Genomic DNA, 14,211 nt, shown 5'->3' with positions numbered 1-14,211 from the left:
CTGTCTGACTAAGAGCAGTCAGGAGGCGAGTGCCAGATGGGAAATGGAGCATGGGACTGCTAGGCAAAGGGACTGGAAATAGCAGCTATGATCAGAGACCGGACGTGGAGTCAGGTGGGTGTCTGGGAATAACCAAGTAATCTCCATTAGACAAAGACTGGAGGAGAAGCCAAAGAGAAGACTGGGAATGGGATGAGACTGGTCCTGGAACAAAGAGTCAAAATAGAGAGGTTTCTAGCAGGAGTCAGGATCAGACAGGAAATAGCTGATGTAGTTGGGACTGAAGGGCTCATGCTGGGTGGCAGAAGCAGTAAAGCCTACGGTTACAAGAGCCTTCTCCCTCCAGCACCAGGAGTGGATCTCTGGGCTCCTGAGGCCCATGGACACCTGTGAAACCTGCTGGCAAAGAGCTTCTCTTGTCCTGCTCTAGATCCAGCTCCCCTTAAGGAAGAAAAACCACTACTGTTAGTTCCCATTACCTAGAGCAGCAGAAGCTGTACAATGGAGTTTAAGTTTCTGACCCTGCTAATGATCCATGCAAGGGCCAATATGACCCAATATAACAAAACTTTTTCAGACTGAGCCCCCTCCTTCTCTCAAAATTTACAAAGAGAATGTTAAGGCTAAAATATCAAGTCTGTAATAGCTTGGGATTGCCACAGGTCACATGCGCAGCTTTAGCTGAGCTTCCCTGCGCACACTTGCTAGGTGTATGATCACCTCTGCCACAGTCCTGCCCCACTGCATGCACAGGATAGGCATGTTCTGGAAGAGGCAGATGCAAGAAGGTACCCACAGCAGGAGGACAGACTCGTGGTCAAGGATGCTGAATGCTGCCCCGGAGAACCTGGCCCTACCCCTGCTGGTAACGTACACATCTTAYTAGCAAGCTATTTCAGACATGATCACAGCACACTGCAGGCAGAGTGAATTAAGCAGGGCATCCTGGCTTTAAATCCATAAGGTACTATATAATGCTAAGTCCTAGACTTCTTAAATTGGCCAGTCAAAATGAACGGGCACTTACGATCTGAATCTCCCTGTCTCTCAGGTCTCTTTAAAAAAGGAGGAAAACCCAGCCACGTTTACACTGAAGAGATGAAAATGAGGTTGTTAACTGTCATGAAGCATTAAGATGATGAATGATGCAGAAAGGCCATAAGAAAGGAAAGATCCTGTCTCTTGCATAGTACATAGTATTTAAGGTTTCAGCCACAAACTGAAAAATGATAGGAAAATGAGGAATATAGAACAACTCTGCATTCAGCAAATGTTACCCATTCTGGGCACTGACTGTGGCAGGGGCACCAAGGAAAACAAAAATACATGGTTGCACAAAAACTGTACAGGACCAAGCACAGTAAAGTCTTAGCCTACACCTTGGTCATGGAGCTAATGCTACTACTAAGTGTGCCAGGATGCCAAGCAAAGATTACACCAGCACCCTGAATGCTGGTAATTTTTCCCTTCCTGCACATACACTTTGCAGCAACAACATTGCTGTAATGCAGTTTTTGGGTGTGCAATGATTCAAGCAGTCCCCAGATTTTATTGGCCCTTTAATATCCAACACATATGACATCCCTGTCCCAAAGACAACAAAGATGAAAGTGGGGAATAAGGTGGGAAGTTCTGTGTGGATTTTGCTGGTTCTGTCCTATGTGCCTGTCTTCACAATGTCTCTTTCTCGGTGTTGCTTTGAGGAAAGGTTATGCCAATTTGTTGCACACGCCTCTTCCTGACTAACCTATACCAGATGTATAACTTACTCCCTGCTGAATCTGGCCTAGAGACTCCTTTGGGAACTGTACTCACTGACTCTAGGGCTCATCTGACTCCTTGACTGGCCCATCAGCTACACTTCCTTTCTCTAGTCCTGCTTCAATGAGTGCATGCTGGTTTTGAGCTCCTCTTTAAAAACAGGTTCATCAGAAAGGCTGGAGCATAATCCTAATAACTGTCTTAGAAACAATGACTGAATGCTTTGTGCAATTAAATTCTTTCAGAACTGCTGCCTGCCATCTCCTATCCCTTTAACAATTACCTCCTTTTTCTTAGGTACCAACATGTTTTTCAAACTGCTACCTGGGTGAGGTAGCTTTCAAAATGCCTGTTAATTCTCTACCAGCAAATTCCTTAAATTAAAGTATCAAAGAGGAAGGAAAGTGGATGCTTCCTAAGCACGGTAATAAAAGCAGGAGGGAGAGAATGGTAGGGCTCTCTGGAGGCATTGCTTGCAAATCCAGAAGTTTAAAAAAACTCCATACCTTGATGGTAAGAGAGGCACTTAAAATGTACCATCTCTGGCCAGCAGTGTGATGGGGCTGAAGTCAACACAGGACTGGGAAGTCACTGCTCACAGTTACCTGGCCTCCCTGTGTCTCTAACTTTCTTTTCAGTTTGGAAGTAATAGGCTGCATCTGATCTACCCCAAAAGCTAGTGTTGGAGTGTTCCTCTAGTTAGGTGTCCAGAGCTTTGCCAAGCCCATTATTAAGTGATGAGGTCTCCCACCACGTCCCCAGGGAGATTATCCCACAGCCCACCAGACCACATCGTTAGGAAAATGTTCTAGATATCCAACCTAAATTGTGTTTAAATCAATCCCATTATTCCCAGCTGTACCATTTGGACCACCCTAACTATGCCCTTGCCTCTTCTGCAGAAGGAAAAGGATGAGAGCAGGTTTGAGTTACATTTGCCTATCACTTGTGGTAGCTGCTCTTCTGCCATGCTCCTTGCATGGAAATGGAGCTCTCTTTCTTAAAGGAGGTCAGTGCACCACTGTCTCAAAGAGCTCTTGTACCTTGAACCGCCTGGGCAGTGTGGCCAGGACTCATAGAGCAGAGCAGGGAGCAAACAGACAGTTCTGCAGTAAAGTCAACTGTGGGATTTGCTTGGGGCTTTGTAGGATGATGCAGAGATCTCTGTACCTTTGACGAATCCTGGCTGATGCTTTGGAATAAGGGACTGCTGTATTTTTTTAATGTTTCTGGGAAGGTGTATGCAGCTTTGCTGAGCAGACTTCTAGCATGTAGCTTCCAGACCAGGATCAACAGCCAGCTACTACCGTTTACATCTTCTGAAGTGTGATCAGCTTGCAACAAAGGGTGGCTCCAACCCAAGAGAACTATTTTTTTCTAACCTGGCTGTGGAGGCTGGAGTTTGAGGAAGGAAAAGTTACCAAACAGAACAACACAGCCAAAGTCTTGATGAAAGGGGGAATATGGAAACAGGCTTAAAGGGCCACACCAAAAGCTTGGCACAACATACAGGAAGTCTTGGGCAGGGGAAGGGAAGTCATGGGCATGTTTTCACAGCGAGAAAGAGAGGGCCCAGTTTACTGTGGGACTAGCCAAGGTCAGAAGAGACATGCTGGCCTGGAAAGACTCCATAGTTCAGGAAATAAGTCATGAACTGCACAGAGAGATCCCAGACCACCGAGGAGAACCAGACCCCAGCCCAAAAATATTCCAGAATGGTTAGGAAACTGAGGCAGGGAAATGAACTGAGTCTTTATTATTTTTTCTCACTCAGAATACTTGCGTATTCATAATCTACCCAAATGTGTCTTTGTTAATGTCAGTCATACTTTCCTAAAAAGTTCAGCTAGAGAGCCCACACACTCATTGAGCACTGGGTTTAAGCTTTGCAGAGGTGAGCACCAGCCTCTACAAGAACAGGCAAATGAACCATGGGTTTCAGCTCTGTTTCTCTCCCTCCAAACACATCTAGAGACCCTGAAAAAGGTTCAGACAAGGATGACAAGGATAATCAAGGAAAAAGAATGGCTTCCATACCAAAATCAGCCAGACTAGGATCTGCATCCTGGAAGAGACAACTGAAGTAGATGTGAGTGAGGTCAAAAGGTGCTATTTCTGTTTGATACGATCTACTAAAGAAATCAAGCATAGTTTTATTTCGTAAAATATTAGCTAAATCTACATCCTGCCTCCTCATAGTTCACACTGCAGATTAACAACCAAATGTGACGCTGAGGCCACTGATTCAGACTGATGTGATGGGCAAAGCCATGAGTAAGCAAAAACTGAGATATACATGACCAAGACCACAGTGCAGAGGAGAACACACAAGAGATGTTTCCTAGAGTATCTGAGACTCGCAACTGCAGTATCAATACTTTGTTTTCATCAATCTTTTTTGCTTTTAGTTTCAAACTAAAGGAAAACTTGTCATACAAATAGCTGACAGTAGGTCATGCTATACTTCGTAAGTGCAAACCTTGCTCTGTGCTAGGACAGTTACAATCAGGAAGCCACCCATATGCTATAAAGACAAAGCAAGCAAACAAATCCTGGTCTGACCAAATAACTTCACAGGGAGCCTGCAAAGGAACCCACTTTTGTCCTCAGCCTACACCCTAGAGCAGGGATCTGCCAAACCCCAACCATAAATATTCATCAAAAAGCCCTCTGCTTGGGATGCAGTCATTGAGACAGCCATTTCCTGACCATTATCTGTTAGGGCAGGAAATCAACAGTTCCACTCAGGCGGTTACTGAGCCATTGCTACTCACAGTTTGACTGGATGGCCTGACTTTGCCCAAATGAGGGCCATGCAGTGGTAACCCCTCTGAAGCCCCCAAATAGCATTTTGTTTAAGTAAAGCAGATCTTAATGTAGCTGCCCTTGCACTTAGTACTGAGCATAGCAGCTCCTAGTATGATATTCCACCTTGAGCTTCTGCTTGGAGCAAGGTGGATGGGAGCATCCTGGCACCCTTGGCCAGTAGCATCTACAAAGAGAAGGAAGTCTGTGCAACCAATAATTTGAATGCATCACCCTGACACTGATAAAGGTTATCAGTTAAAATAATAGCTCCTTCTGCCGAGGACAACTTCAAGGCTGATCTAACTGTAGTCTCTGGGAAAAGACTGTCTCAGCACCCAGTCTTGCTCTTTATAATAAAACAGTGTTTTTCTGCCATCTTCAGAGGAGGAAGTCCCTGAACTACTCTTATGCCAAGAAGCTGTACTTTCCATGAAAAAGCAAATCCTAGCATTATTGGACACCATGTTGTAGAATGGCTACTGTTTACTGGCCCTTTATGAAGAAATAGGAGTAAAATCATAAGTAAGAAATACTAAAAAAAAAACACAAATGCATTGCAAATACAGCTTCTCTGCTTACCTTTGGTTTCCAGCCGCTGATCGCTACCAATCAAACAGTCCTTGATTTCTGCACCTTTCTCTATCACGGCATTATGACAAATAACACTGCCCTGAAGACAGCACCTACAACACAAAAACAAAGTGAAGCAAGAAAATGATTTAAAATGACGGGCAAAAAACAAAGGTATCTGCCAGAGTATCTAATAAGCCTATGACATGATCCTGAAAGTAGATTCAGGTATGCTCTTTTCTCAAAATCTCCACTTTTCTTGTCCTGATCCTCACATCCTGTTCCTGGAAAAACTTAAATGTCATTTGTCAGAACAGGTTTGCAAAAAAAGTTTCTAGCTTTACCTCCTGTTAGAATTGCTTTTCTGTATACTTCTTTAACAGAATAAACATTGCCAGAGGACTCCGTAGATGGGACGCTGGCCTGGGACCTGGAATCTGGATCAAGTCTCAGTTTTTCCACAGACTTCCTGGGGAACTGCAGAGGTCACTTTTATGCCTCAGTTGTCCAGTTAAAAAGAAGAGAAGGAGCTCATTCCTTCCCTGAGAATTTTGCTGAGAAGTTTCATACAGATCAACACCTCAACCAGTAGACCTTGTTCATGTTACATTCAAGCACCCAAATATGATTGCTCTGCAATATCAAACCAATGAACCCACGCCGATGGAACCTGGAACTCCTCTAATCTCTTAGGAGATATTCGCATTCATGTAGCCTTAGACACCACAAAGTCTGAAATGCTGCATAGGGCACAGCTAAGCAGGACTGAGCTTTACAAAAGCAACTTTCGTTCTTGCAAAATGTTTCTGAAATCTGCAGTAACAAGCTTTCAGATCTGCTGATCTGATCTGATCTTGGAGATAGGAAAGAAGTTCAAAAGTCCAAGTGCTGGCTCCATAACTCCCCTGCTGAGGGATACTGAAGGAGTTACTGCATTGGTCTGTGCCTATCCAAGCAGTAAAATGGAAATTGTGAATCTTAGCAAATATCCATGATGTGTACTCAAATGCTGCTCGGTCAACACCATGAGTAGTGTTAAATGGTATTAAATGTAGTTTCTTTCAAAGTTATGGAGAAAAAACATAGCTATTCTGCAGATGATTTGTTTCCTGATTTTTACATGAGCAAAGATAGCTAGAAATCATTGAAGGACAGAGAATTTGAAGGCATCCAGCTAAAAGGTGCTTAAAAATAATACTTCATCAAGTCTAACACATCAAAAACAGCAGATTGTGAGAAAGGTATAAGCAAGATGTATAACCCCAGATAGACGCAGATAATCTGCCCCCTCATATTAGTTCCACTCTGAATCATATCGTTTAATAACTCTGCCACATTTCTGCTAATATTAATTATAAGAATCATGAATATTCTTGCTATCCTCAGTCAAACAGCAGATCTCTTTTCAAAGTTTTTGGCTTCAATGATTTTCTATGATGTGGTGACTCCCACAGTTTAATGAACCACTGTGACACCTCCAGCTGTTCCCTACCTTGGTCACAAGTTTACCACTGCTTAACACTTTCACTGCACTAGTGAAACACCACTGCACTGCACCATCAGGCTGGCTCATGGACAGCAGAGCTATCATGGAGCTTGAGCTGCCAGCGCAGAGGGGCTTTGGTGGAAGGGCAGAACCCTCAGCCTAATTTCATATCCTGGGGAGAGCTAGCCAGCTGTGTTCCTCAGGAGAAAAAAGAAATATCAATCCTCACTCCGGACTGCCAATCCTAAAATTAATTGCCATTATTTTCCCGCTAACACATCCTCACTATCGATTATACAAATTCTTTAAACAAAAAATTCTGCTGCTTATGATAGTCAGAGCAGAACCCATCTGCCTCGCGAAAACAGTATGAACTCTGCAGGAGTAAAGCAGTAAAAGTGGACCTCAGCCACACTGGTTAGCAGTTACGACTCCCCCTGAACAGACTGTCCCCTCTGAACAATCATTCTTTCAGCTCACTTAAACTCCCCCTCATCTGACCTATAAGGAGGCAATATGAGCAATTATGCTACAAGTCACCAGCTCAGGTTGCCCTGGCAAGGTTTCTACTAACATGTTAATAAGAGAAAAAGTGGCAAAGATACACAGCAGACCCCCGCCTGCCTTTGCTCTCACACTGTCACAATCCACTTCCTTTCCAATACAGCGGCGCGGGCCATCCTCTTGTGCAACAGTGTTTGCTTAGAGAGAACATTCAACTTTTGGAACCAGGCTAGGAAATGAATCAGTGGAGGGAGAACTGCCCGCCGCTGCTGCGACTCTGGCTTGGCTTTCAAGAGGACTAGCGAAGGTGATGGGAGAGATTCCTCGTTTCCCACTGAAATGGCTCCCGTCCAAAATGCATACTCCAAAACACCCTCCTCCTCCATCACTTTGCACCATTCAGAAGAGAGCTTTCCCCTGCTTTGGGAGGGCCCAATTTTTAGGTTCCCATCAGCCATCATTTCTTTGGAGCACAAGAGCAGCCTTGGGTATGCTATACCTCTCAGTATTATCCTCGTGGGCTGTAACACAAACGGAAAAGGGATTTAAGCTGTCGTTCTGGAGTTCAGACTGGAGAACACTGGATGTGTGCTCAGAGCCTACTTGGGGATAGTTTTTCAACTCCCAGGGAAAGAACAGCATTGTAAAAAAGAAACTGCTGATGACATTAACATCAAAGATAAGGAGGTTTCCTGCCAAACCATTTGTTGGGAAGGACAGGCCAGGGAACCAAGATGAACTTGTTTGTGCCAGGTGCTTGCAAACCTATCCTTGTCCAGTGCCAGTGAAAAAATAAAGTACTCTGCCACCCCAGGAGTTTCTTAAAACTTATAAAACCAACTAAATGCAGAAGTTTTAAAACCATACTCAGCACTAGGATTACTCCAATCACACAAAATAGCAGTGAATCCGGCTTTTATTGCTCAAGTGGAACAAAACTTCAAGAGATAAAAACACAATTTGTGGGTGTTCCCTTCACCCGCTGACAGATGTAATACAGCCATTTTGAAACCATTTGTAAATGCCTTTTTTAAACTATGCCATAAAGCCTGCCAAGAGAAGTATTTTGTGTGTTTATTTAATTTTTACTATTTTTTTTAAATTGAAGAGTAAAGAATAAACTTTTATTCCCTTGCAGGGTAAATATCACATCTCACGACAATCTGCTGTATTCTCCTTGGATAAATAGCCGCTGTGATTCCTGGCTTGCTTAACAAATAGGTGCTATTAGTCCTCATAGGTGATCTGACAGCATTCAGCTTCATTGACATTGTTGTGTGTGCGCATATGCACATATTTGATGTACTGCTTTATAATGCAAACCATATTTATTTTTCTTCCTAAAATGTAGTATATTTTTAAACTTTTCAGCACTGTGAAAATGGATATCTTCTGACCTTAAAATCCAAAGAGCATGTTCAAACCCACAAGAGGAACTAATTTGGGGCATTTGATTTATGGCTGAAATTTCAATTTGAATTTGTTTTAAGTGTAATCACAAACTGAAAGTCTGGCAGCTCAGTGTTTTTTAGAAAATAAATAAAAATATTCAGTGTGCGTCTGCATTCTAGAGAGAGCGTTTTACAAGCCCAGTCCTGTAGTGGTAACAGATGTAGATTTCGGCTAGCTAAGACATTAATTTGTTATACAGGTACAATGTGTGAATGCAASCATAGGGAAGAGAGAGAGCGAGTGTGTGTGTATGTGTGCGCATGTGTGTATATTATGCGCCTGTATCTGAGAGACAGAGAGGCTGACTTGGGTTTTTTTTTAAAAAAAGCGAGAGAACAAGAGCAAAAGGAGTAGTGGCCAAGGAGGCATGGGGGGATTACAAGGATTTAGGTCTTTAAACTGCGGGACCACCTAACAAGATCACTCCGAAATGCCACTAATTTCAGTTAAGGCCACAGACCCCCCTTCCTCTGCCCTCCCTCTCTCCCCCATTGTAAACAACTAATCCCAGCAGAAAACAACAGAGAGCAAAATGTACACACATTCTGCAACATTCCAGGTCCTTCTTTATCTTCTATTTATTTTTCTAAAAGGTCAGCGTATGTATGGAGCAAGGAGGGGGAGGGGGGAGAAAGCCAAAAAACCTCAAGTCCATCTCTTGTGTGGGCTTGAAGGAAGCTGGGAGAAAGCAAAGTCCAAGAGCATACAATCTGAAGCTTTTATAGCACAGCCATTCCTGGCCTCAGCTTACTTCTCCCTCCCTCTATTTGTGGCAAAGTCACATAGCTTTAAACCAAAGGACAGGGTGGTCGATTACATCTGAAAGAAATGTAAAGAATTGAGAAAGAATTCCATCTCCTGTCGAAATTATAAATAAGGAAGTATTAGTCCCAGAGACAGGCTGATTTATGCAGCCCTGGAACTGCTGACTTTCAGGCTGAGTATCAGTCTATAAATCAAACTCTTAAATCAAGTGTGTCAATCGCTGCAGCGCTGAGACACTTAAGGAAAGAAAGGCACCTTCCACTGAAAGCAGGAGGATTGCCAGGGGACCGAGGCGCTGTACCTTTCTTAATTTTCTAAAGTGTAAATCTGAGATCAAACATCCTTGGGGGGAACGGGAAATCAAAATAGGGAGTGCTCGGCACACCGGGAGCCGGCTGCAGGATTCCAGGACACAACCCCCTAATTACAGGCTACCCGCTGATTATTTAGGACTCTGTGATTAAAGTGATGAACGCTCCCGGGAGAAAGGGGCTTAAGTAACTGAGGTCAAGACCTCAACTGCAGTTCTCGCCCTAGTCGCGCAAGCTTAGGAAGGTATGAATGTCACAGGTTTGCCTTACAGCAAATCTCCTGAAATGCCAATGGAAGCTATCCAGGTCTGCTAGTTTAATCCAATTGTGCCAAAAAAACGACATAATCTCTGTTGGGCAGCAAAGCAAATGAGGTGTCTAAAATGTAATGCTTAAAAATACAGACTCGAGAGGAAGAAAGAGCCTGAGGCATAAAGCTTAGGACAGTCTGTTGGTAATGTTCTGCCACGCCAAGAAGTCAGGTCTTCTGCTCCTCTGGATGAGCTACGAAACAGAGCCTGATTCAAGAGTTAAAAGTTAAGGGTGACATGCCTCGGCAGCTACTTTGCTGACCGAGGGGTAACAGCTGCGGATTCCCCTCAGAGCAACATCCCATTGTGCCTTGACCAAGAAGATAACAGCCACAACAGGCACCTTAACGGTGAGAGGTGGCAAAGAGGCAGGTAGAGAGCTCTAAAACCTACCAGCAACCCCTGCTTGCAGGAACGCCCTGCAGCCAGAGAGTCAGTGGCTGGGACATACAATCACAGGGATGAGGCACAAAGACCATGGGAAAATAGGGAAGAGGCAAAAACGCTATTAGGAAACTCGAGAACCTGAAATGCTGCCTTCATCAGCATTTATTTTTACACACTAAGATGCAGAACTCAGGGTACTGTGAATCTCACATTAAACACTCAAATAAATACCAAAGACTACAATAGATGCCAACGTACATGCTATAATTTATAGATACATTTCAAAGCAAGCATTCTTATGTGAATTTGGGCTTTGATCTCCTGTTTTTCCCCTTGGGGGTAACAAAAACATTCTACCACCCCCCTAAATTCTTAACCCATCTCTGAGGGTGTTTTCACTAAGGAGCTTGTTTAATTTCTCTCTTCTAGCCAAACTCATCACTGTGGTATGGCTCCTTTACACTTCCCCACACCCTAAACATTTTGCATTACATATTGCATATACTTGCCAGCACTCGTATTTTCCAGTGAAAGTTCAACTGACCTTAAAGAATTGCCTCTAACCTACCTTAACTTGTTTTATTAAGTGAAACTTAGGCTGCCAGGGGAGGTGGCCTGGAAGGTTGTGCCTCACCTCTGAAACTTCAGTTATATTTGGCTGATCTTGGAACAAACAAATTGGTAGCCTTTTACGCAGCTGAAAGCCCAATTTTGCACACTTCAGCAAAAGTACACTGAAACTTGTTTTACAGCAGGAAACCTCACACATGGGAAAACTGACCTTTCTCTGGATTCACTCTTTTACAGAGAAGCAGGGCCATGTCCTACATGAATTTAAAAACTCTCAGCTGATGCCCAGGAAAAGCTACCAATTTCTATTTTAAGGTAACAAAGCATGTTGATTCCCAGCTCTGTGTTTGCTTTACTTGCTCAACAGTTGGCACAGCCAGACTGAGAGAGGGATAGTTAACACATACTGTAGAAAGACACTTTCTCTGGGGGTTTTCAAGCGCAATTCTGGGTTAGGAACTGTATCCCTCCATTGGACATTATTTGTTAAATCAACTCCTGTACCATATGGGCTAGGTTTACAAGTAAAAGAGGACTTTCTAAATGTCCCTCTTACAAATTGAGTCTGGATTCTTCAAGTTGAGCTGAACTTGTTCAGTCCCACTGTTCCCTTAGGAAATTACAGGAACACTTCTGGCACAACATGAGAATTCTTCCTTTTCCATACCCAGGTTGGGGAAGCTTTTCAAGAACACCAAAGGCACTTACACACAGACTCCCACCAGAAATCAATAGCAATCAGGTTCCATTATTTCCATGTGGCTAGCAGGAGGCAGAGAAGTTTATTTATACCTCTGAAATCAGACACAACTCTGGCCACATAAAGAAGCAGATCAGCAGAGTGAGAGGGGCTGTTTTAAAATGCCACTTTTCTGAGCTGATGCATGCTTTAAGTTCAACATCTGATGTACAAGATGTTTAGAAAATTGGGAAGAGCTTCCTGCATTATCAGGGAAACATCTGTATCTGAGATTAAAAAGCAGGTGGTTCATTTAACACAGACTGATGTACAGGGAAACTAGCCAGAAGAAAATGCTTTTGAGGAGTTGCTGGTAATAATGGTTCAGACATTCATGATATAACAGGTTCTATATGAGAAATATTCTAAATACATTAGATATAGCACAATTCAACTTCAGTTGAAACTAACTGAAAACTAGCCCTATAAGTAAGTTAACTGCTTTCTGCTCACTGGTTTCTTAGTTTGTCCTCTCTCCTCCAATTTATCTTTGGAGAAAGCCAACTCTGTGGGCCACAGATTGTCTCTATTCAATATCTTACACAGCATGTGCATTGAATTAAATAGTAGAATGAAAATAATGGTTACTGACCAAAAGAGTTTACAGCATAAAACCAAGAGGTGTGACAGAATGGACAGACCATATTTAGTACACAACCAAGAGAAATAACAGCCCTTCTTACAGGCAAGCACCATATCTAACTTTGTCCATATATTTGTGCTTATCATGCTTATCCACATACTTGATATATTTATCCACATATACACTTTATCCATATGTTTAAACTGAGCAGATGTGTGTGCTTTTTCTGAATCAAGTTCGTATTTTTTCCTTTGCTCTCTGCAATATCCATTCTAAACTTGGTTTTCTTTCTAGGGCTACCTAGGGCTGGGGTGCAATTAGTATTGCGAGAAAAACTGTCCAGAAGACAACAGCCCTCTTAAAAAGTGGTTTAAAAAATAAAATGTTTGGGAATCCCAGAATAAACCAAACTTTATTTCCATCTTTGCAAGCTATGGTGCTGGAAACAACTTCATCTTCTCATTCCTTCTCATGAGGGAATGTGCTATAAAATATATTTTACAATTTCAACAAATATTGCCTTGGCAATAGGATCATTCCTTTGTACTGCTATTATCCAAGGGGAGAAAGACCACTTATGTGCTGAACCCCTATAAATGCTCAATTCCATCCTGGTTTTAATTAAAACTTTCTTCAAACCACTCACTGTTTCTACATCAGGTGCTGATTTGGCACTATTGAGGAAACAACCAATAAACTTCACAATCAATCTGCAGTTAGTAGTCAATCCAGCTCAGCTTGCTTGTTGTTTTTTTCCTTTATACATTTTCTCATAGAAAGTAGCAATAAATTGGAGACATGGTAAACTAGAGTAGCATTTAACTGGTCACATGTGGTCTCTCTTCAATCCATTCGCTGAGTAACATTACAGCAACTGTGCCATCTATTTCTACACAGGTAGCTGGAACATGTTTAACAAAATCCAACACTTAACTTATTGTCTTGATACGACTGAACAAGGAAAATGCTAGTTTTGGCCAACATTAACATTAACAGTACCAGTTCTTCTTCCACAAATCTGGCTAATATAGTCCTTCATACAAATTTTTAATCCAGCCCATTCTTTCTGCCTAGGTATTTAGAACTCCCAAAGGCTTTCTACATTTCCCAATGGGATTAGTCTAACTTTCTTTCTGTCCTCAATATTCAAATCACCTCCCTGCAGTTTTCATAACCCACAGCTCTCAGCGGCATCTCCCCTGCATTCCAACTTTCCTGATGCTGCAATACTTTGCCGTTTGCTGCCATCATGTGCGGTGTGATCTGGAGCATATCTGCTTTTCTTTTTACTCCCTTCCCCTTCCAAAAGGTAATCCTGGCACAGTGTCATATGGGGAGTTTCACCAGTTCTCTTTGGGTAGTATGTGTTTATGTAGTTCCAGCTACATGCTTATAGCTTTACAAACACAATAAGCAGATGAAGTTATTGTTCAATAGTTCATGCCCCTGCATACACACACAATACTGCGAGTCACATCTGCAATCCCAGCCCTGCAGTTCCTGAACCGCGACTGCCCGTTGCGTCAGACTCCCTGGCAATTGTCTGCTGCAGGCTCCTCTCTGGAAGGAAGCTGCTGCTTCTCCCACTGCTATTCACATTTGGTCATATAGCTTGAGAAGTTTCATAGCACCTTCCTGTGAGGAATCTTTTGACACATCCTGTCCGAGTATAGCCACACAAATGACACCAGGATATACACAACATCTTACAGTCAAACAGGGAACCTTGCAGAGTTGCAATTAGAGAATTGTTAAAGGCCAGGAATGGAAATACCAAAGAACCGCAGTGTCTGCCCTTCAGAGCTTACGATTCTAGATCTCGCAGTTTATCCTGGCAAGCCCCTGTACCACATGTTGCATCTCTGTCTGCAGACTGTAAAACACAGAACCAGAATGTGTTAGAAATAGCTAGGGAGAGCAAAATGAACACTGGAACAGCTTCCCCAAGTGGTCGATAGCCTTTG

The 14,211-nt window shown here is 42.8% G+C and overlaps 1 protein-coding gene across 2 annotated transcripts in view; it reads right to left on the bottom strand.

Moving 5' to 3' along the window:
- EIF2B3 (eukaryotic translation initiation factor 2B subunit gamma) overlaps positions 1–14,211 on the bottom strand; it is a 103,148-nt gene that overhangs the window by 6,860 nt on the left and 82,077 nt on the right. For both annotated transcript variants that reach the window (XM_026086683.1, XM_026086684.1), the window contains one exon: positions 5,149–5,252. In XM_026086683.1, coding sequence (XP_025942468.1) covers positions 5,149–5,252 — 104 coding nt within the window. The remainder of the gene's footprint in view (positions 1–5,148; positions 5,253–14,211) is intronic.

This window comes from Apteryx rowi, unplaced genomic scaffold (genome assembly GCF_003343035.1).
Source record: "Apteryx rowi isolate R43461 unplaced genomic scaffold, aptRow1 scaffold_7, whole genome shotgun sequence".
NCBI classification, from domain to species: domain Eukaryota; kingdom Metazoa; phylum Chordata; class Aves; order Apterygiformes; family Apterygidae; genus Apteryx; species Apteryx rowi.
The sequence above is the reverse complement of the archived record's forward strand: the minus strand, read 5'-3'. Positions and strand labels throughout refer to the sequence as shown.